Source organism: Liolophura sinensis, chromosome 8 (assembly GCF_032854445.1).
Source record: "Liolophura sinensis isolate JHLJ2023 chromosome 8, CUHK_Ljap_v2, whole genome shotgun sequence".
Taxonomy (NCBI): Eukaryota; Metazoa; Mollusca; class Polyplacophora; order Chitonida; family Chitonidae; genus Liolophura; species Liolophura sinensis.
In genome coordinates, this window is record NC_088302.1 from 18,635,085 (window position 1) to 18,659,569 (window position 24,485).

A 24,485-nucleotide genomic window follows, 5' to 3' on the forward strand; every position below is an offset into this window, starting at 1 on the left:
AATCCTATTTTGTAAACATTTAATAGGGCTCAGAATCACCAGTACCAGCACAACCCCTCTGGAGGCTTCGCCATGAACCAGGAATACCCTGGCCATGCACCTGCAGGCTACTCGTAAACTGTATTAATGATATAGTAGGCCTACTGTATGAACAGTATGAGCAGTGGAAGAAATATCCTTCCAGTATGTCCAATTTCCCAGAAGCTGTTTATCACTTGGTTCTTCATAGCAGAAGTCCACAACTTTAATCTGCCATGGGCTACTACTTAGACTGCTATATGGGAAGTACCTTCCACATTAGAGAACTAGGGTAAATGTGACGTCACCTTGCTGTCGATCATGGAGATGCGCTGAAGCTGTGTGAAGGCGAAGTTTCAGTAAACTTTTATTGCGTAGAAAAAAATGTAAACAAATATTTGAAGCCGGTTTAAGAGACTTTGAATGGTAGTCTTTCAGTGGACATAAACATTAGTCAGGTGCTGTCTTTCACTTTAAGACTGCGATTTGCTGTCTAATCATGTGAGGGATACTGTAGCTGGTCATAGGTGTGTTATTATATTATAGGGATATATGGGGTCTCCAATAAGCCAAGTTTGGAAGAGGGTATTTTTCGTTGACATGTACGTCTTTCTTTCTGTTTGTCCGTCACGCCTTTCTTATTAGCAGAATGCTTGTATTTCAAGACAAGGCCTAGGCAAGCCAAACCTGTGTATCATGAATGCATATTTAGGATAAGGCTCAGGTCACGGTGTCACAAAATGCATTTATCCAAGTAAGCCCTTAACTTCCACGACAACATACACATATGTTTATGTGGGACTGGTTTCACGAAGCACCCTTGGCTAAGTTTGTCAAGATTAATCAGCATGACAACTGATGTTGTAAAAATATGAATTGCACATGGCCAAGAGCTACTGGTGCCACAAGTACACTTTAGTAGCTGAGGGCTGGTAAGTATGCTTCATGAAACCTATTATTGTTATTTTATGTACTGTTCACTACGTACATGTAACTGCATTTTGTTCTGTGACTGTACGGTGAGTTCGCTGATGCACCTGTATATCTGACGGTGTGTATATATATTCCTGCAGACGCTTGTTCACGAGGTATGTGTGCGCTGTCAGCAGGCCCGCTCCCTCACCAAACAGTACAGCCAGCACTTAGAGCGACACCGCCTGCCCGTGGACCGGTCCTTACAGAAAGCCCAGAGTGTGGCTAGAGACATCCTCAACATCTCCCAGTCAGACATGGATGAACTCATGAGCGTGGACATTGACAGGGAGAACATTGTAAGCCAGAGTAATCTACCTTAGCACTTTTACACATGAAAACCTGTAATCTCAATGTCACCAACTAATCACATTGCTGTATGAACTGTAGTACAGAAAGGTGATCACATGGTGAAAAATGAAGTGAAGTTGTGTATGATTTACTGTAAATTACACAAACTTTCACGTGAACTCTCACAAATTTGGTAGGCTTACAGTAAGGTGATTTGTTGGCGAGAAAGTCTGTGAGGTGATTTTGTGTGCATTTTTCGGTAATAATCCACGTGATTTACACAAAATTAACTTACAAGATTGCTGTTAAAAATAGCCGTTGATGTTAATTGATAAGCCAAATGTGGGGTTTTCTTTTCTTTTTACTTGAGAACTCTATGAGTGTATTAGTGTGTCGCTAAACATTTGGTGTGGGGATGTTATTTCTAGCTGCCAAACATTTTTGTGCTTTGTATGTTGACGTGTGCTTGATCTATATGTTTGCTGTTGTTGTTGTTTCAGGACACAGAAATTGAGGATGAGAAACGGCGAGACAAGAAGTGGAGCAAAAAGTGTGAAAGACTGATGATGTCTCAGGTGGGAATTTGAGTAACATACCATCTGTTTTGTGTTATGCATAACAGCATTTGACCTAAAATTTTGAACCTGAGTAAGTTAACCATTTTTCAGAAGTGATTCTGAGAGTTCTACTGATTTTTAAAAGATGTTTAATTTACGGTTTGTTTTGAAGGTCATAAAGTTATATCTTACTGGAAAAATGTATTGTCACCTGTTATTTGCTTCTAAAATGCCTTTTTTTAATCAGATGAAAGTTTGGGGCAAATTCAATACCAGGGTTTGAAATTACATTGACTTGTCAGAGACGTCGGGCGAAAAAATGGTCTTGTCGTTCAGAATTTATGTGCAGCACGGACAAGTGTCCATTTGAATATTTGACAGTGAAAATTTGCATGTACATGAAATTCTGTTACTTTGATCAGCTTCCCAAACTGGCGTTCAGTTGGATTTGTAGTGGCGCTTTTTATTCATAAGAAAATGTCACATTACTTCAAAGCATTGCTTTGTTGGAAAATCCCGTTTCCATACAATGTACCAGACTTCCTGGATGAGACTTTCCTTATTACGAAAATAGATTACCCTGTTCAAATGGCTTTTCACTGAGCAAAGAGACGCAAGGTGCATATCACGACGTGAATTTGTGGCGACAGGAGTGGGACTCTAGGAATATTGTAGTTGTTGGCAGTGAAACGAAAAATATCGATTTCTGTCCTTGAATACTGATAATAATGATAGAGGGGTTGCCTGACCTTTATGTACTTGTGGTAGCCATACTGGAGTTCTGCATCTATGTCAGCATATGTAAACAGAGCTCCAATATGGCTGACTGGCTATTGTTCTGTTCAGGTGATGATGTCCCATGCAGGAGCTCAGCTCACTTGGTTTATTTTTTTGTTACAGGAGGACTTTGTGCTACCTCTGGTGGAAATGATCATGGAGAAAGTGGATGAAAGACAGGAGTTGATATCAAAACTGGCCTCATGATTATGAGCTGATATAAATCTCACCTCAGAATGAGGAGTTGATATTGGGCAGTTATAGAGGCCTTTAAACAGGATGTCCAACTTCAGATGAACTGAACTTAACTTACAAGCGTAAATCCTCATGTTGAATCTCTGGTGCAAGTATGAAAGTTTGTTTCAGAACGACACTAGCTCTGTATGATGATGATGATGATGATGATAACTTCACCAACACAAATCATCCAATGTTACAACTGTGAAAACGAGAGGACGTGGATGTAGAGAACCTGATGAATTGTGAGAGGCTCATAAAGCCCTCCACATGACGACCAAGTATACACAAAACTGTTTCTAGACTGCTAGCCCCATCTTAAATTCTGTTGAATTTTAGCTGTGATACTGGAACAAATTTACATTCCGATGAGTGTATGTGCACTGTTCACGAATGAGGAATGTAGCTACATGTACTTGACTCATGTTCCCAAGCTCTTGGCCCACGCTACACATTAATTACATTTATTTATTTATTTGACTGATGTTTTACGCCGTACTCAAGACTATTTTACTTATGCGGCGACCACCAGCATTATGACCATCTGCAGGTTGCTGACAAACCTTCCTACATTTAACCGGAATAGAAGCCAGCATGAACTTACATCCACCGCATTGGTGAGATACTCTGGAGTCATTGTGTTGCGCTAGCATGCTAACCACTCCACCAAGGAGGCCCCTTACAGCCTTATTGAATTAGTCATCTTCTCATTCTGTGATATATATTTTTACTTACATGTGTGAATATCTGTAATTTTATATATGAAATGATTCAAGATTCTCTGCACATTTTTATAGAGGGCGTACTTAGATAGCGTTAACGTAAAATGACAACTTCATTTTTTTGCTTGTTTCCGCTTTACTGAGGCGACAAGTAGTTTCAAAAGTGCATCCGATATACATGTAAACATAATATCCTGATTTTCATACATGAATATTTGCTGTTAAACTCACATGAAATCCATTTTTTCACTGATTATTAGAAAAAATCTTATGCTGTAGATTAAGTATCAAAATATGTGAAATGGGTCCAAAACTGCCATAATCGTTTAGTCATCGGCTGACTGATGTTCTCTAGAATATATGTTAAGGTTTGTCACTGTTTTATTCAGATTTAAACTGTTACAAGTAGCAGTGATGTTGGAAACTGATGATACACCTGATATCAGTTTCAAGTTTGAATCAGTATGCACACCCAGGACAAGTCATATCTCGGAACAAGCCATAGCATATCTGTGGCCATTTATGTTTGCGCTGCAATAGTGCAGACTGAGTATTTTTCTGTATTTTTTCAAGGTTCGACATACAACTGGGATTGTAGATGTAAAGTTTCAGGCGTCACCAAGGTGATGTTAAATGAACTAAATTTACTGAATTGTATGTGACTCGTGAGGATTACAATGCTTTAATACATCCAGACATGCCGTGGTTTATGCCCTTGAAATAAGTTCTTGGAAACAATCTGGCAAATTCAAAAAAGTCTGGAAGTGAATGAAAATCAAAAGAAGCATTTGAACACCTGTATACAATACTTGTATGTGATTAATTCCACATACACTAATTTGACGGCTTATGTATTAGACCTGAAGGGAAACTGATTTGGGGTGTGTAGGCCTATACATAAATGTCCCCAAGACCAAGAAGTTCTTACATCACATCATAATCTTTGAACCGTCTCCGACGTGCACATGTCACACACTCTCAAAACCACTGTTCGGCTTATGCCTTGTATGCCCAGGTGTATATTTTGCTCTCGGTTCTCTAGAGCGAGGAAAAGCCTTTGCTGGTTAACATTCGTGTGAAAGATTTGAACTGGCTGCCGAATGTTACAATCTTCTCACAGCATGTATGACTACAGGTCATTGAACAGACTGACATCATTGTTAGCTTAAGCAGTTTATAATTACCTGTACTTTGAGACGCATTCTGAGGCAGTAGACTGTGTGTTTTTCACATACAGGTATGTTTCCTCACTCAGGGTTGTCAGACACACTGCAGCTGCTTGGTAAATGGATACCTGACTTTCATATGACACAATTATCACCATTATGTAATGCATGCGTTTCATTCAGTGTCAAAGCATTATTCTTCCTGTAGATTGATGTTACATTTGTACATTACAGCTGTAATAAATTATTATGAATTTTAATCTGCCCTTGATATTCCTTGGAATTTTGACACCTACATACATTGTTTTAGTTGCACATGTACATGACGGGGCTTTTGATAGCTAAAGTCGCTAAAGCATTTCTGTCTCCACCAGTGAGTTCGGGTGCTTGAATCTAGCCCTTGCTTCTTAATATACAGCTGTAAAATTGTTAGAGGTTAGAGGAATTTGAGGTTTCTTAGGTTTCTGGCTGATGGTTTTCTCCATGCTGTGCCTAATTTTTATGCACGCATACTGGATAATTTCAGCAATCAGATGTAATTCTGCATTGCCATTTCATCCATTTCTGCTCTTCTGATTCAGCCGCATCAACTTGTTTGATTGAAGTATTGGACAAGCTCTTGCTGGCCAAGTTTAAGACATTTCCTCAGATTTAACCCTCGACAAATAAAGTTGTCAACTTGAATCATGCCACGCAGTGCATGAGGAGACCTTTGACCAGTAAAGCTGTCGGCTTGAATCATGCCACGCAGTGCAGGAGACCTTTGACCAGTAAAGCTGTCTGCTTGAATCCTGCCACACAGTGCAGGAGACCTTTGACCAGTAAAGCTGTCGGCTTGAATCAAGCCATACAGTGCAGGAGGAGACTTTGGACCAGTAAAGCTGTCGGCTTAAATCATGCCATGCAGTGTAGTAGGAGACCTTTGACCAGTAAAGCTGTCGGCTTGAATCATGCCATGCAGTGCATGAGGAAACCCCTGACCAGTAAAGCTGTCCGCTTGAATCATGCCACACAGTGCAGGAGGAGACCTTTGACCAGTACAGCTGTCTGCTTGAATCATGCCATGCAGTGCAGGAGGAGACCCCCGACCAGTAAAGCTGACGGCTTGAATCATGCCACACAATGCAGTAGGAGATTTGTCAGACACATGTAACGGTTGTTTTATCCTGGCACTGCCGTTTCCTTAACCCATGAAATGGGGTCCATTCTACAAAGCCATTTCTGACTTTAGTCAAAATTTTCAATACATATACTATCTTAAAGCTTATTCTTCATCTGTAGAGATCAAAATTTTTATCCACCTCATCAACATTATTTTAATTTTATGTAGATGTCCAAATTTTGCCTTTCAGTACCACACATTAAGCATTGTGAAGAGTTGTTAAATTTTAACATTGACTTGATTTAAGTCACATATTTTAAGTATAGTATAAAACACTAATCAAATAGGTCATTTTGCACACATGAATTCTACTGTTGGACAACTTACAACGAAACTGAAAGCTGTACAACTTGTACCAGAATTGTACACTGTCAAGCATGGCAGTAAAATGGTGCAATATCACCACTTATATGAAAGACACATAACCACATGACTAAAGTTTATCTGACTGTTTATTAATGAGTATGTCATGAAAAAATAGATACAGATATCACAGCTGTCACTTGGACTGTCACACAAAACAATTTCTCCACTCTAGTACACATGATATTCATGTCGCTTAAAAATCTCTGTATAGTTATAGTCCAGTCATCAGTCATGCTTCTCCACAAGTTCATACATCAATTGCACAGCATATGACAACATGAAACATCACATAATGCCAGGGGATTAATACTGCGTGGTGAGCAATGTGCCCCTATCACCTCCCAGAGGCAGGGCGTGGGTAGGATCGCGCCAACTTCGGGGTCCGATAATGAGACGGCCTGAAAGCATAATTAAAACATATTTTATTGCTACATTTGTAATGATTTATTTTAAATGGCCTTGCATGCAATGTAATCAATTCAGCAGGAACACTGGGACCATCTTCACAAAACTTTGTAATTCTGATTTGTGGTGACTTTCTATTTTCTATTAAACAATCTTTATAGGAAGACTGAAGACATATGTATTTGAGAGTATGTATACATATGTATGCCTCAGAGTGATTATTGGTTTCCACTGGTCAAAACATGGTCACAAGACTCTACAAAACTTGATGTACAAAAATGGAGAGCTCAAAGAAAGCAAATGTCATGCTCACATTGTAATATCCCAAATTCATGATGCAATGGTCAATGATCACGTGCGTTTATTCTACTGCAGTTGCCTCCCTTTGTGTGCCTCTGATGTCTGCTTGTTTGTAAAGTAAACAACCAGACCATGGCTAGATCTGCTATCCATGTACAAATCTTTCAATTTAAAGTACCAAATGAGCAACTGTACTGGGTTTTTTTCGGTTTTTGTTTTTGGGTATGATAAAACACATAGTGCATGCTTGGGATGAAATATCAGGAATATTGACAAGTGATACTCAACTCATGCTTTGCACTCATTAAATATAACTTCTCTTGAGCTGACAATTCCTGATATCTCATCCTTCAGCATGCACTATCTCTATACTGTTTTACACATATGCCTTGCTGCATTACCAAGTAAACCAAACAAATTTTCCCGAACAGGCATCTATAAACTTGGGTTTACTTCATAAAGCAGTCAAGCCAACCTTACATCCACTGTGAATGATAAAAAAACAAACATTCAAGGTTTTTCACCGCTGGCTACTCACTTTGCAGGTGATGGTTTCCATGAAGCTAGTTTAGGTGATGGGGACTGCATATTAAATGATACCTCAGAATCCTCCCTAAAACGAATACAACAACAGTCAGCTGGATCAGAACACATTATGTCTTAGTTCTGTTCAGTGTCATACACACGATCACAAAGCATCTTTTCACTTTCGAAGTGCCAACACTATGTGTGTCCAAGCAATGAAAAGACAAACCCAGGTGATAGAAGGACGAATGAATGAATGCTTGGGGTTTAACTTCCTTCATACTGACTGAAGGAAGAATTACACGGCTTTACTCTTCACAACTGTAATTGGGCAAAGTAAATAGATGACAATTAATGGATGCTTACTTGAGCACATAGAATCTTTCCTTACTAACACTCTCGTCACTGTCCATTCGTGTCAGTCCCATCACATCTCTCACGGGGTACTCCTACAATATGTAACGAAAAGCACAGTACAGTGTATGTAACAGAGTGCACAGTAAATGTATGTCACAAAGTGCATAGTACAGTGTATGTAACAGAGTGCACAATACAGTGTATATCACAAAGTGCACAGCACTGTGTATGTAACAGAGTGCACAGTACAGTGTATGTAACAGTGCACAATACAGTGTATATCACAGAGTGCACAGTGCAGTGTATGTAACAGTGCACAATACAGTGTATATCAGAGAGTGCACAGTACTGTGTATGTAACAGAGTGCACAATACAGTGTATATCACAAAGTGCACAGCACAGTGTATGTAACAGAGTGCCTACTGCAGAGTATGTAACAGAGTGCACAGTACAGTATGTACAGTACAGTGTATGTAACAAAGTAAAAAGGTCAATGAATGTAACAGTGTATCTTACATTTATTTATTTGATTGGTGTTGCCACATTCAAGACTGTTAGTGTATGTTACATCAACAAGATCAGACAATTGAAGTCACATACAGCTATATTTGTCTTGTATATAAATGACATTCTCAGATAAATGTGACATGGACAACTGGTAAGTGTCTGACCTCATCCTGGTACTCCCTGCTGGCTACTGCTGATAGCTCTGTCTTGAGGCTGGCAATGTGCTGTTTGTGGGACACAAGCTCTGCCTCTACAGCCTTCAGCCTGCTGAATGTCTGGACCAGTGTGTCCACAAATTCGCCAACCAAGTTCTGAAACATGACGAACAGTAGGTGATGACAGAGTAAATTAACATTAGGTTGAGACATCAGTGAAATAACAGGTGAATACAGATCTATTAATTACCATGTCAATAACCAGCACCAAAAAATCCGTGAACAATCTACCACCTAGATACCATATAAATACAGATTAATAAACTTAGAATGTAAATGCAGGCCAAGTCAAAGGTAAATAAGCTCAGAAGCAGACGGGTGCCCCATCAATGTGTTGCTAGGAGACAAACTGCCATTCTCAGATGAGCCTTGTGTTCAAGATGTCTCTTTCACAAAGACAAGGGTGACCATCAAGAAATTAATGATGGAAGACAGTAGCTACATTGGATTGCAGAGTAACAAAAATTAATCACAACAGCCTTCTTCACGACCTCAAAGTATTTCGTTCACAAGATTATGTGGGACAGATGAAAAGAAACAGATAGCATTTCCATATCCTCTTACCACTTATACAAGCCAACAGTTTAACAGATCAAATTTTCTAAATTTTCCAGCAGTAGTAATGCACACAGAACCCAGTAATATGTTTGTCAGAGTGGACTGAGGCCTGACCATATCTACATGTACCTACCTGAGAAGCTATCAGCTCTGGTCCTGCCTTGCCCACATCTGCTGGTATGAAGTCCACATTGAGCAGCAGCTTGGGTAGTGACAACTCCTCTATATGCTCCTTTGTGGATAATGCCTTCTTCACCTGTCAATCACAAACATATACACAACCAAGTGCCAATAATCTTAATTCCCAAGCAGAGATTACTTTCTTTCTTTTACTCTCTCCGTCTCTCTCTCTTCTCCAAAGCCCAAATGTTGGTCAACCCAGTCAACATATTTATTTACTTATCTGACAGGTGTTTTAATGCAACATGGCAGGAAACCATGACCATCCGTAGGTTGGTGACAGTCCTTCCCACATAGTTAATATAAGGGAAGAGATAAACTGTTAGGACCCCATTGTTCCAACTGACCAGATGTGCACAGTGCGGATGAGTCACCTTTCTTGAGACTCAGCTCATACTGGCTTCCTCTCCGGCCATACGTGGGAAGGTCTGCCAGCATCCTACGGATGATGGGCGGTTTCCCCCGGGCTCTGCCCGCTTTCCTCCCACCATAATTCTGGCCGCCGTTGTATAAGTGAAACAATCTTGAGCAGGGCGTAAAACACCAATCAAATAAATAAATGGAATCATTAGAATTCTCAGAATACGGTAAATTGAGCAAGCTAGTTAGTCATGGATGAAATTTTAGGTCATATACGGCAAGTAGTCATCATTTCAGCATTTCTAACTCGCATCCAAACTTTTCTTTCCCAACACAAGAACAATGGAATTCTACATCCACATTCCCAGGACCACTACACTGCTTCTTACTGTGACAAGAAATCCCCAGGCATGCAAGCTCTGCAAAGACGGTGGAACTTATATATACTGTTAAAAGTCCACCTTTTCAACTGTTATAGCACTTTTTTCAGTGGAATTTATTCATGCAGTTATTACGAAAATGACACTTTTTTTGAAAATTTTTTTTTGTCATTAAAGGTGTAAGCTTCATGGAATTATGCAAATTATTTCTCTACACCCCATAGTTCTCTCAGAAGGTTTCAAAATACGGGTTGCTGAGGCGGTTAAAAAGGTGGAAGAATTAGGGTGATCTATTATTCTATGTGGTTTCATTATGTCAGCATGCATGTGGTTACCTGGCTGACTGCACTCTCCACTGTTGTGATATAGGTAGCCAAGATCTCCTTATCCCTGAAAGTAACAAATAAATACTCAGATGACTGGGTGGAGAGGTGGGTGGTGACCTTAGTAAAAGTTGCATGTGAATTTAGAATGTACTGGGGATAATTAGCCTTAACCTTACTGGTCTGTAGATAAGCATTGGCTTGGGGTTTTGATATTTAAATCTGAATATTCATCCTACAGTTGAAACACCTTAAAGTGACCACAACAAAAGAACTGATAAATTCAGGTTATTAACAGGTCAGAAAAGCTGAGGGAGTCCCCAAATATGCATACCACACCCTGTCCCTAAAATGTGCACGCTGCCTCTTTTTTGTCTCACAAAATGGCAGTATGAAGTGCCACCATGCCCCTTTTTTTTTCAGAAATGTACCTTTGCACCCTACCCTTCTGATTTCAAGCTTTTGGATTTGGGGACGATTCCATAAAGCTCTTTTTGACGTAAGTCAAACTTTAAAAATTCTGTATGATGCTTAGTTTTTGGTACTGGAAGTCGAAAATTGGCTACATTTGTCTTAGCGGGGACAAAATTTTAAATCTAAAGCCCAAATATAAGTTTTCAGACTGTATTTCATATTCTGACTTTCAGAATGGTTTGCGGAATTAGTCGCTGTAGTCAACTCTACATATTATCAGCAGATCTTGTTACACATCCTCTGAACGTGTTTACGATGCAATTAACAGCATACCAACCACTATCAAACTTACTCAACACAACACTATTACACTGTGTGAACTTTGCCAAACCAGCCCTTTGTTCATAAAAGCAATAAAGCAAGTCTATTAATCATAGTACTTCCATGTTTAATTTACTAAGTAAGTAGTCTCTTACTTGGCAGCAGTCCTCAGAGCATTCTCAGCATCACTCAGGTTGTTCTGTAAACCCATCTTCTCCAGCTCCAGCTGACTAATTGTCTTGTTTAGCTGACGAATTGACTGCTCTTTTCTCTTCAGATCTCCTTTCGTCTGAGACAAACCCTAAAATTATGTAAAACTTACATGTACATTAAATGTCTTCAATGTACCAAAACACATTTGAAAAAATCATGAACAAGTGTTCAAACCTCCCTTTGTCTGTGACAAACCCTAAAATCATGCAAAATTTATGTGTACATTAAATCTTTTCAACATTTACATGTGGTCATCTTACCTGCACAGCCTCAGAGAGTGTGTGGTCTTTCAGCGCCCCCTGCTGGTTCTGCGCTGTCAGACGCGTAGAGAACTCCTCTAGCTGTCGACTCTGCTCCATCAGCAGTGTCTGCGCCTGCTCCTCCCTAGAAAGGGCACTGTTTAGCTCTGCACACATGCTCTCAAACCTGGCCAGAGGAACTGTTCCCTCAGCAGCCTGGGGGGACACAGAGATAACACTAATAATCCATCAAGTGTGCAAACAGATGCATGACATATTTATAAACACCCCCTCATAAAAAGTTGCATGGCCCAACCCAAGTCCTTTATTATTTAAGATGGAAAATATGGGTCATACCACCTTATGCAAAGAGGTATTTTCAAAATGCCAGGAGTCTACAGACAGGTTTGTTATCCATAATACATTGATCAGAACTTTTCTGGGACAATGTCTCAATCAGCAGATGCTAAGCTCTCACATGGCTCCATTACCTGACTTCATAATTAACATTAGACAACACCAATATTATTTTGTGTTTAATCGGCGAGTTGACACTAAAAAATATAACAATGGAATAAAAATAAACTGAAAATCCTCTTTTTTATTTTGTCCGGTCTTTTTACCTAAATCAGATGGTTTTCAAGTTTTATTTTTATACCCACCTCCGACACCGAAAACATTTACTCTGCTTGTAAAACAGCAATTGGTGTGGCCATAAAGACATGATGTTATATCTGAAGAGAGACAACTGTTCAGGGGAGATAACTGACCTGCTCTCTGTAAGCTTGCACCTCATCCTCCAAGTAGGCCATATGCTGTCGGCAGGCTGTCAGCTCCTCACTCTCCTGCTTCAGGTTGGCGTTGTCCATCAGTAATGTGCGTCTCTCCACTTCCACTCCATGAAGACGCTGTGTCAGCTGTAACAAGTGCTGCTGCAGCAATGTGCTCACCTCCTGTTAACAGGTGTAGATAGTTTGTGTAAGCTTTTGGCAAAGGTATTAGTGTTTTTACATGTGCTGATAATAAACACTCACAGGAACCTCCCTTACATGAACAGTCACATGTTTTCTTTGGGTGGGTTAAATGCCTGCAGCTTTGTCATGCCATATTCTATATCACTATCCATGTAGATTTCTTCTATTCCTGAATCTAATGACCTTCATGTAAGACAAAACGAAATTTTGTATCTGACCTACAATGTAGTCCATGACTAAGTTACTCATATTACCTGATTCTGAGAGCTATTTCATCTTAGAAAGATTTTTCAAGTTTATCTTGGTAGGGTGGCATCCTTCAGACAAATATGAGCTTTAGCACCAGATGTAATATTGTAAGCCTTTTATTTTCCTCTCGAAATGCTTGTCTCACGTGTAAATACAGTGATCTTTAATACGATTTACGGATCGTTTTGGAATCTCCTGCATACCTGGTGTGACAACATGCTGCCTTTCTGCTCTACTGTTATCGATCTCTGTAGTGTTGCATGAAGGCCTTTGCCTAGCCTCCTAATCAACGAGTGCTTGTCACGGAGCCCTGCCATTGGCTGGAGAGAGATGTTCTCAAAGTAAGGTACCAGTCTGTCGAGGAGGCGTGTGAAAAAGGTGCGAGCTGAGCCTGTCAGAGCTCGCGACTCCACTGGGTTTACTGAAAACACAGAGAGATCATGGTTCAGACACAAGATGGGGTACACAGATTTAGGTAAAAATTGAAATAATGTCATCTCATCTGCAATTTTCACGCATTTCTCTTGTCTTTTCTGCATTAATTTTGAGTTTACACCCAAAATGGATGATTGTCTTCATGAGAACCCAAGAAAGGGCTCAACTAGTGGATGTATGTACACATATGTATGCTTGGGGTTCTACATTGTACTGGACAATTTTTCAGTCATATCACATGTATGTATGCTTAGGGTTCTACGTTGTACTGGACAATTTTCCAGTTATGTACATGTATGTATGATTGGGGTTGTACGTTGTACTGGACAATTTTTCCAGTCATATCACATATATGTATGCTTGGGTTCTACGTTGTACTGGACAATTTTCCAGTTATGTACATGTATGTATGCTTGGGGTTCTACGTTGTACTGGACAATTTTCCAGTCATATCACAAGGAAGAGTCAGTGTGTGTATATATACTGTCTTCTTGTGGCAGAGTGAGTCCATGCCACCAAAGTGCTGCCGCCTCTGAAGTATCATGCTGAAGACACCAGGCATGACACCCCACCCAAAGTATCCTAATACAATGGGGCTCACCAACCCTTTACAATGGGAGACAAATCTTAGGCCTCTTAAAACTTAAGGTGTCCTCTGCCTACATTACGAGAATAACAATACCAGTGATTTCAATAACAACACCAGTCATCATGAATAATGGCAGCTGATACTGTAATTCATGCAGGAAGAGAGCACTTCTATTTCAACAGTTACACTGCTTCTCGTTATAGATGGCTGGTGTGACCCATTAGTTCAGAATGTAAATAATGGGGTCTGCCAGCCCTGTACAAAGGGAAGCAAATCTTGTAACTGATAAAACAGCAGTGCCCTCTACCTACTTAAATAACAATGCCACTGATTTCAATACCAACACCAGTAATCATGAATAATAAGAGCTGACACCGTTATTCAAATAGATAGAGGGCACTGCTGTCAGTTACATGATTTGCTTCCCTTTGTAGAAGGCTGGCAGACCCCATTGCCCATGGCCAACATGGCATACAATGCTTAAATTGTGAATGGAAACCAATAATAGAATTTAAGCTATTTTTTCAGGATAGCAAGACAAGTACAGGATGCCATCTACCCAATCTATGATTGTGATACGAATAACTAATGATGATATTCAGCCAATGAGAACTCACCACTGTCTTTGATCTGGCCAATGACCTCTTGTAGATCTGTGACAGAGGCAAGCACTGTGGAGAGGAGGTCAGCACTGGTCAGCCAATCAATGATGTGTCTGTTGCTGTCTGTGCTATCATCACGGGGTGAGCTCCTGGACAAACCCACACCTGCAAACCAAACAACATCTCGTCTGTAAGGCAATTCCTTTCGCTCCCTCTGGCAAGTTACCTTTCTCACAGATGATACACTGATAAGTACACTCTGCTGCTGGAAGACAAGTGCTCGTCAGCTAATGTTAGCATGTACAAAGGGCCACACAAGTATAATTATTGTCACCAAGGCTCCACAATCAGTGACAGTCGGTATATATAAAAATTTCCTCTCTAACTACGGGGTAAGACATCTGTGCAATTAAAAATTCCATCATCAAAACAAACCGCTGAATAGATTAATCGAGTTGGCAGAAAGTAAAGTTCTCTAATATTTGAAGAAATCCATTTCAAATGGGCAGTTCTGTCGTGTCATTGTTGATGACCAGTAAAATGATGTTCTTGCTGAGTTCAAGTTTTACTGTGTAATGCTGAAAGAGGGGAGCAGGAGAGGCAAATTGACAAAATACTAAAGCACGTATCGTGTTACCATAGCAACCACATGTGCAACCTGATCAGCCAGAGACTAACCTGTGAAAGGGGTAGAAGCAGTAGTCACGCCTCCTGTACACACCAGCAGGCCATGGTTCCCTGAGATCGTGTCGTACGTCACAAACATCTTACTGCTTGCCCTTGTCCCGTGCTTCAGCCTATTGGCTGCCATCACAGCCACCACCCCAACCCTGAATGTCAGCAATGGGTGACGCTTGGAATGCAGCTTCCCTTTCCCTGGGCTTGACTTCTGCACCAGGTCTCCCTCACCGAATTCTGCGCTCAGGGCATTCACCATTTCCTGTACCTGTGTCTTGTACGTGTAAAAGTTGAAGAGCTCGTCCTCAAGGATCCTCCTCTCAGTGGCGAGAGCATTTGCGCGTGCATACAGCGGGTAGAGGGCACCACAGAGCAGACTGAGCGTGATGTGCAGACCCATGTTGTCCTGCTGGGCCTGAGCCAATCGGGTCCTCAACTCCACACACTCTGACTCTAAACCTTGCCGCAGACTACCGGACATTCGCACCTTCTCCCAGGCCTCGTCAGCTATCACCTGGCTCTGCTGATGATTACAATAAGCAAAGGTGTCCGTGGAAATACAAATATACACCATAGCATCCAAAAGCCTCTATAACATACTAGTAGTTGACCTAAACTTTCCTCCACGTCTAAATTACTCATTGTGCCTCATAAAATGTCACATTTTAGATTTACATACTTAATAATTTGATATAAGCCCGTTGTGGTGAGTAATGAATGAATATAATTATACCTTTGACCTGTTCTGTATGTCAGAGATCAGCTGGTTATAATGCACCTTCAGATCCTCCTTCTGTTTCAGCCAGGTCTGTTCTCGTTCTGTGTTGATGTTGTTTAACTGGAACACCTGCTGCGTGTGTTCTCTCTCAAGACTTATCAGAACCTCCTCTTTACTCTGCAGTATTTCCTCTAGCTGAACAACCTGCCAATCAGAACATCTCAATATAAGTCTACATGTCTTAGAAACTGCAGTGAATCAGCTACATGCTGAGTGGCTTCTGTGGACGACGTGATTAGAGTGGCAACTTGCGATGACTCAGGAGCCTTTCACCAATGCATTTTTCTCACCTGTTGTTTATGGAAATGCGCTTGCTGTATGAGTGAAGACACCTCCTCCTTTATCAGGGTTGACATATCCTGCCAGGTGTATTGTGGGAATGGCTTCTCTGTAAACGATGGCATCACTCGTCCAGATAACAGCTGCTGATACAGGCCGTGAAGGTACATCATCTTCTCCTGTAACAACAAAACAACTCTTCTTATGCGTAACAGTTCAATTCCCTAAAAGCAACTTACGTCTCAAAACACATTCCTTGAAATAAGAGGAGTTCAAAGTATAGTTATTTTCTGAAGGAATGGTTGAATGTTTAGCACTGAGGTATGCCAAAGGTGAGAACTAATACTGAGTGAGTGAGTCCTTGGGGTTTAACATCGTGCTTAACAATTTTTCAGTCATATGATGAAGGAGTCCTTAGAGTGCATCTAATGTGCCTCAATGTTGCAGGACAGATTTCCACCGCTCCTTTATCTAGTGCTGCTTCACTGACTACTTACCGAAGGCAAGTAAGCTACCCCCCACCCCCCCCACCCCCCACCCCCCCACCCCATTCATTATACTGATACGGGTCAATCAGTCCTTGCACTTCCTCTTAATGCTGAATGCCAGGGAAGGAAACTGTAACTTCCTCTTTTAAGGTCTTAGGTGTGACTCGACCCAGGATTGACCCTGGATCTTCCACCTCCGAAGAGGACGCTCTACAGGACCATCAGAGCCAAACAACTAATGATGAGAAATTTGTAGTTAATTTCTTTATTCCTGTGCTAGAAAAACCCATTTCTGTGTGTATTACTACTCGTACAAGAATACAGCAATATAACACCTGACTGAAGATGGTCCTTGCTTTTACAGCAAATCACCATGCAAAAAGTGAAAGGGAAGCTGAATTAATTGCACATAAAGATATGACAGACAGTATGACAAAGGTACATTAAATAACTCATTTCGACTAAACTGCTAAAACTAAAATTACTGGCACTAAACTTTAGCTGACTGACAAATAACCAATAAATAACCAACTATTGTACTGACCTCATTTTCTTCTCTGTGTTTCTGGGTTAAATTCATCAGCTAAAGAGAACAGAATTAGAATGTATGTTAAAGAGATAAAAAGAATGACTTTAGCTTTATTAATTTATATGGATATACTTATTTTATTTTTAACTCTAGACTGCCGTGTACTTTCCTTTCTCCACAAAGCTATTATCACACGCTCCTCTGTAGAGTGTAAAACACCTATCAAGAATTGAAGAAATAATTTTATACCGAGATGAGATTATCAAGAAGTGTTGTAATTAAACAATGGAGGCCACCCTTTTGGGACAATCTGCAAAAAGTTTTTCTCCACTATATGCAGGCCTTAATTTCAATACAAAGCCATCACATAATGGTACTAAATGCTTCTGAAGCGCCTTCAAAAAAAGGTTCAAAAATAAGGCAGTGCTTTCCAGCAGACACCCAACAATATGTGGTGAAATAATGTTGTATCACACAGTGCATTAACTTACACTGATGAACCTTACAGTAGAGCAGTGGCTCACACAGCAGTGAGCAGCCGTCCACACCCTGCAGTATGCATGCCCTGTAACACCCACAGAACTACATGTACGGGGCTGCTGTACAGTGCTAAAAGGTTTACAACTGTGTGTGTCTTTTCATGCAATGAAAGCTTTACTGTGTAACCGATAAATGACCCCAACTATTTGGTTACATTTTTGAAAAAGCAGCCTTAACTCTTCAAGTGGTAACTGACTGGTGGAGGGATATGGCACAGAGAGCTATCGTCTTACCTCCTCTGACAGCTCCTGGGCGTGGACCATGTCCTTGTCTCTGTCCCTAGACGTACTGTGCAGGTCTAGCTTCATCCTGGCTAACAGCGTCTCCAGGTCTGTGTAGTCACTCCTTACCCTAATCAATTCACGCGACGCCTTCGCAAAGTTCTTCTCTGTGTCCTGACCAAGAAAGACCAACAGGGTTATATTTCTTCTTTTATGGGTGCTTATGTAACATGGATAAATAGATTTTTTTTTTTCGATTCTACCACCACAGGACACTTTTGTAATATTCTAATAAGAAGAGTGGTAGTTGTGTATATTTGTGTGCAGATCAAAGATGAAAATGTTTTTATTTTCTTCGTATTTAAACAAGAAATTGTAATTTCTATGTGCAATAGGGATTTGTTAGAACATTATTGTAGTCCAATTCATTACCGGTTCTCCGACAGCTGTGTTCGTAATGTGGGTAAGTACAAGTTTTGCGAAGACGGCATGACGTCATCGTTTTCTCCATTCAGTGTTTCTCTTTGCTGAATGTGACTCACTGATTCGAATATAAAAATGCAATTTTGTCTACTTCCATGTACATAAATACCTAATAATCTTGTACCAACTGTTACACCAATGCCACGTGAGCTGTTCTATGATATACGATGTAGTGTTACATAGAGAATTAGTGTACCGTACAGCGAAATGTTTATAACGATGTCGTCTGCTAGCGTGCACCATTACACGCAGGTTATGCGCGAAGCTTTCACATGTACATTTACTGTGAACAGATGTCGTAGAAGATAATCTGGTAAGAAATCATACATAGCTGTCATACACAGGCAGTTTAAATAATGACAGGAAAGATAGCTATAGGTGGGATTTCTTCATTAACTGTGATTACACAATTTCCCCACGTTATATGTATGTACAGAAATCTACATTGGTCATTTTGCACCATATCTGAGGAACATAAAACTCATTAGTTGTAAATATAGAGTTGACGTTACACTTTGTGGAAGTAGTTCACTTTTGATTTTCATAGTAAATACGTAGCCATGTTATTTGTATTTTTAACAGAACTATGGAAGCTTGTTTAGACCACCATGATTGTACTAGTAAAATGACTAAACGATATGAGGAAAGTAATGGTTGACTGACCGTTTAGCTTTAGTAGTTCACTTTACATTTTCATGATGAAGACTTAACAATATGTAACTAGTATTTTTGAGAAAATTCTAGAAAGCGGTTATGACCCTACTCACTAATCACTACCCTAGTAAAATGTCTGCAATACATTTCGGAAGACATAGATCTAGCCGTCACCCCTCATTTCCATGTTTGGAATTGTAATGTTTCTTTGCTTTTGTTCTATACTCTATGGAAGTCAGTTTGGACCATATTGGCAATACAGTAGAATTATTTCAAGAAACTGTAAAACAAAAATTGTACTAGGCTTTTACCATATTGTAAGATGCTTACAAACATAGTTATGTACAGTATGATATATACAATTAGTATACATACAGTCATGTATAACACCATCGCTTTCTCCACTCTGCGTTGTACTTTGCTGAATGGGGGTCACCCATTCGAATATAAACATGCCATTCTGTCTACTTTCAGATCACCTGTGTTGTGTCAGGTAACCTTTGAAGTTGTAACCCGGCCAAACAGAGGATAACACTTACTCCACATATACTTTTTCATACACTCATATTTTTTTTATATTTCTCACTGACTTCTACAATCAAGATTGGTTCATGCACTTGTCAAATATCAGACTGTGTTTGGGGTATGACACAAACTCAAAATTGCACAGGTACTTATTTAGGCACGTTTGTGTTCATAACTATCATAACTCATGGTGTACTTAATAAACTTATTTTTTTAACAAACTAGTGCATGAATTCATTAATTTATTTATTTATTTATCTGATTGGTGTTTTACGCCTTAGTCAAGAATATTTCACTTCTTAGCGACGGCCAACATTATAGTGGGTGGAAACCGGGCAGAGCCCGGGGGGAAACCCATGACCATCTGCAGGTTGCTGTCAGACCTTCCCACTTACGGCCGGAGAGGAAGCCAGCATAAGCTGGACTTGAACTCAAAGCGATCGCATTGGTGAGAGGCTCCTAGGTTATTATGCTGTGCTAGCGCGCTAACCAAGGACACAGTTTCTTTTAACTAAGTTTCGTGAAGTAAAAAAGAGAAGCAATTCATACCTCCATAGCTTTATCTTTTGAGGCAATTGAAGTTTTAAGAGTGCCGATTTCCTTGGTCAACTTCTCTGAATGAGCTTTTGCTTTCTTTGCCTGCCATACACAAAACAAGAGTGTACAATACATAGAAACTGGAAACTGCATCCTTTTAAACATGTAACAAGACAGAAATAAAAGCAACACAGGAAATTATTTGCCTCTAACAATACACAAAATACATAAAACATGAAGCTGACACGTATTCTGCTATGAAGATTACATTAATCATGCTATGAAGGTCATATGTATTATGTCATGAAGCTGACACGTATTCTGCTAAGAAGATTACATTAATCATGCTAGGAAGGTCATATGTACTATGTCATGAAGCTGACACGTATTCTGCCATGAAGATTACATTAATCATGCTATGAAGGTCATATGTATTATGTCATGAAGCTGACACGTATTCTGCTAAGAAGATTACATTAATCATGCCATGAAGGTCATATGTATTATGTCATGAAGCTGACACGTATTCTGCCATGAAGATTACATTAATCATGCTAGGAAGGTCATATGTACTATGTCATGAGGCTGACACGTATTCTGCCATGAAGATTACATTAATCATGCTAGGAAGGTCATATGTACTATGTCATGAAGCTGACACGTATTCTGCCATGAAGATTACATTAATCATGCTAGGAAGGTCATATGTATTATGTCATGAGGCTGACATGTATTCTGCTAAGAAGATTACATTAATCATGCTAGGAAGGTCATATGCTTATAGGTTTGATTTATCTGATTGGTGTTTTATGCCGTACTCAAGAATACATATGTATTATATCATGAAGATTACACATATTCTACCCTTTTGTCCACTAACCTCTTCTGCTGCTTTATCCAGTTGCTTCCTGTTCTCCAGAAGAATATGCCGGAGACTCTCCAACACAGCTGAGGGTGTGTGTACATGTAGTTTACCACTCTCCTTCTTCACCTCGCTCCTTCGAACCTCTGAAAACATTCATTTATTTATTTGATCAACATTTTATGCCAAATTGGAAAACATTTTGCTTGTAAGATAAATGTCCAAATTAGGAACAAGAAAAAAAAAACAGTAAAAAACATTTTTAACATTTGAGCCCCGAATTTGTGGTCCCTGTGTATCATTAAACTTAAGCTGTTCTTACACCAGATTTTCGGGCACACAAACTCCTGACATATACTCACTTTTCTTCTTGCTCCTCCCCTCCTCTGCCTGGAAGGTGTTGACCAGAAGCTCTATGGTCTACAGTGTATGTACATGTGGCTACATGTATGTGTTTGTGTCATGATGTTTATTGTGTCAGACAAACACTTGCCATGTACTCACTTTTCTTCTTGCTGCTCCCCTCCTCTGCCTGGAAGGTGTTGACCAGAAGCTCTATGGTCTACAGTGTATGTACATGTGGCTACATGTATGTGTTTGTGTCATGATGTTTATTGTGTCAGACAAACACTTGCCATGTACTCACTTTTCTTCTTGCTGCTCCCCTCCTCTGCCTGGAAGGTGTTGACCAGAAGCTCTATGGTCTACAGTGTATGTACATGTGGCTATATGTATGTGTTTGTGTCATGATGTTTATTGTGTCAGACAAACACTTGCCATGTACTCACTTTTCCTTTTGCTGCTCCCCTCCTCTGCCTGAAAGGTGTTGACCAGAAGCTCTATGGTCTACAGTGTATGTACATGTGGCTATATGTATGTGTTTGTGTCATGATGTTTATTGTGTCAGACAAACACTTGCCATGTACTCACTTTTCTTCTTGCTCCTCCCCTCCTCTGCCTGGAAGGTGTTGACCAGAAGCTCTATGGTCTACAGTGTATGTACATGTGGCTACATGTATGTGTTTGTGTCATGATGTTCATTGTGTCAGACAAACACTTGCCATGTACTCACTTTTCCTTTTGCTGCTCCCCTCCTCTGCCTGGAAGGTGTTGACCAGAAGCTCTATGGTCTACAGTGTTTGTACATGTGGCTACATGTATGTGTTTGTGTCATGATGTTCATTGTGTCAGACAAACACTTGCCATGTACTCACTTTTCTTCTTGCTGCTCCCCTCCTCTGCCTGGAAGGTGTTGACCAGAAGCTCTATGGTCTACAGTGTATGTACATGTGGCTACATGTATGTGTTTGTGCCATGATGTTCATTGTGTCAGACAAACACTTGCCATGTACTCACTTTTCTTCTTGCTGCTCCCCTCCTCTGCCTGTAAGGTGTTGACCAGAAGCTCTGTGGTCTACAGTGTATGTACATGTGGCTACATGTATGTGTTTGTGTCATGATGTTTATTGTGTCAGACAAACACTTGCCATGTACTCACTTTTCTTCTTGCTGCTCCCCTCCTCTGCCTGGAAGGTGTTGACCAGAAGCTCTATGGTCTACAGTGTATGTACATGTGGCTATATGTATGTGTTTGTGTCATGATGTTTATTGTGTCAGACAAACACTTGCCATGTACTCACTTTTCCTTTTGCTGCTCCCCTCCTCTGCCTGGAAGGTGTTGACCAGAAGCTCTATGGTCTACAGTGTATGTACATGTGGCTATATGTATGTGTTTGTGTCATGATGTTTATTGTGTCAGACAAACACTTGCCATGTACTCACTTTTCTTCTTGCTCCTCCCCTCCTCTGCCTGGAAGGTGTTGACCAGAAGCTCTATGGTCTACAGCGTATGTACATGTGGCTACATGTATGTGTTTGTGTCATGATGTTCATTGTGTCAGACAAACACTTGCCATGTACTCACTTTTCCTTTTGCTGCTCCCCTCATCTGCCTGGAAGGTGTTGACCAGAAGCTCTATGGTCTACAGTGTTTGTACATGTGGCTACATGTATGTGTTTGTGTCATGATGTTCATTGTGTCAGACAAACACTTGCCATGTACTCACTTTTCTTCTTGCTGCTCCCCTCCTCTGCCTGGAAGGTGTTGACCAGAAGCTCTATGGTCTACAGTGTATGTACATGTGGCTACATGTATGTGTTTGTGTCATGATGTTCACTGTGTCAGACAAACACTTGCCATGTACTCACTTTTCTTCTTGCTGCTCCCCTCCTCTGCCTGAAAGGTGTTGACCAGAAGCTCTATGGTCTACAGTGTATGTACATGTGGCTACATGTATGTGTTTGTGTCATGATGTTCACTGTGTCAGACAAACACTTGCCATGTACTCACTTTTCTTCTTGCTGCTCCCCTCCTCTGCCTGAAAGGTGTTGACCAGAAGCTCTATGGTCTACAGTGTATGTACATGTGGCTATATGTATGTGTTTGTGTCATGATGTTCATTGTGTCAGACAAACACTTGCCATGCACTCACTTTTCCTTTTGCTGCTCCCCTCCTCTGCCTGGAAGGTGTTGACCAGAAGCTCTTTGGTCTACAGTGTTTGTACATGTGGCTACATGTATGTGTTTGTGTCATGATGTTCATTGTGTCAGACAAACACTTGCTATGTACTCACTTTTCTTCTTGCTGCTCCCCTCATCTGCCTGGAAGGTGTTGACCAGAAGCTCTATGGTCTACAGTGTATGTACATGTGGCTACATGTATGTGTTTGTGTCGTGATGTTCATTGTGTCAGACAAACACTTGCCATGTACTCACTTTTCTTCTTGCTGCTCCCCTCCTCTGCCTGGAAGGTGTTGACCAGAAGCTCTATGGTCTACAGTGTATGTACATGTGGCTACATGTATGTGTTTGTGTCATGATGTTCATTGTGTCAGACAAACACTTGCCATGTACTCACTTTTCTTCTTGCTGCTCCCCTCCTCTGCCTGAAAGGTGTTGACCAGAAGCTCTATGGTCTACAGTGTATGTACATGTGGCTACATGTATGTGTTTGTGTCATGATGTTCACTGTGTCAGACAAACACTTGCCATGTACTCACTTTTCTTCTTGCTCCTCCCCTCCTCTGCCTGGAAGGTGTTGACCAGAAGCTCTATGGTCTACAGTGTTTGTACATGTGGCTACATGTATGTGTTTGTGTCATGATGTTCATTGTGTCAGACAAACACTTGCCATGTACTCACTTTTCTTCTTGCTGCTCCCCTCCTCTGCCTGGAAGGTGTTGACCAATAGCTCCATCTCCCTAATACTGCCACTGTACGTCTCCTCCAGGTAAATCTGACGCTTCTTAGCCTGACAACACCCAATGTCTGAAGTATTTACAAGTATCACACAAGACAGCTCAAGCACTGAGATTACATGGGGCCTTCTGCTAACGACACACCAAAGATTTAACATAATTCACCGTAACGTCCGAGTCTGTTAAACCAGAAAAATGGAACTCCATATCAAATAATCAAGGAATTTTAAGTCCATAA

General features: G+C 40.5%; 2 protein-coding genes across 2 annotated transcripts in view; one reads left to right on the forward strand and one right to left on the reverse strand.

The window, feature by feature from the left end:
* The window catches only part of LOC135473271 (centlein-like), an 88,534-nt gene extending 85,712 nt beyond the window's left edge, over positions 1-2,822 (forward strand). Inside the window, exons 34-36 of the mRNA XM_064753118.1 lie at positions 1,092-1,289; positions 1,782-1,856; positions 2,739-2,822. Of these exons, the coding sequence (XP_064609188.1) occupies positions 1,092-1,289; positions 1,782-1,856; positions 2,739-2,822 (357 nt within the window). The remainder of the gene's footprint in view (positions 1-1,091; positions 1,290-1,781; positions 1,857-2,738) is intronic.
* A 3,646-nt stretch (positions 2,823-6,468) lies between these two features.
* Positions 6,469-24,485, reverse strand: part of LOC135473272 (coiled-coil domain-containing protein 171-like) — a 29,050-nt gene continuing 11,033 nt past the window's right edge. The window contains exons 15-33 of the mRNA XM_064753119.1: positions 24,192-24,300; positions 21,008-21,135; positions 20,140-20,229; positions 17,941-18,102; positions 17,183-17,221; positions 16,162-16,329; positions 15,827-16,015; positions 15,094-15,616; positions 14,431-14,580; positions 12,993-13,210; positions 12,337-12,519; positions 11,588-11,782; positions 11,270-11,415; positions 10,392-10,446; positions 9,270-9,392; positions 8,528-8,674; positions 7,865-7,947; positions 7,512-7,586; positions 6,469-6,666 (exon numbers count right to left, since the gene is read on the reverse strand). Coding sequence (XP_064609189.1) covers positions 6,603-6,666; positions 7,512-7,586; positions 7,865-7,947; positions 8,528-8,674; positions 9,270-9,392; positions 10,392-10,446; positions 11,270-11,415; positions 11,588-11,782; positions 12,337-12,519; positions 12,993-13,210; positions 14,431-14,580; positions 15,094-15,616; positions 15,827-16,015; positions 16,162-16,329; positions 17,183-17,221; positions 17,941-18,102; positions 20,140-20,229; positions 21,008-21,135; positions 24,192-24,300 — 2,847 coding nt within the window. The 3' untranslated portion in view covers positions 6,469-6,602. The remainder of the gene's footprint in view (positions 6,667-7,511; positions 7,587-7,864; positions 7,948-8,527; positions 8,675-9,269; positions 9,393-10,391; positions 10,447-11,269; positions 11,416-11,587; positions 11,783-12,336; positions 12,520-12,992; positions 13,211-14,430; positions 14,581-15,093; positions 15,617-15,826; positions 16,016-16,161; positions 16,330-17,182; positions 17,222-17,940; positions 18,103-20,139; positions 20,230-21,007; positions 21,136-24,191; positions 24,301-24,485) is intronic.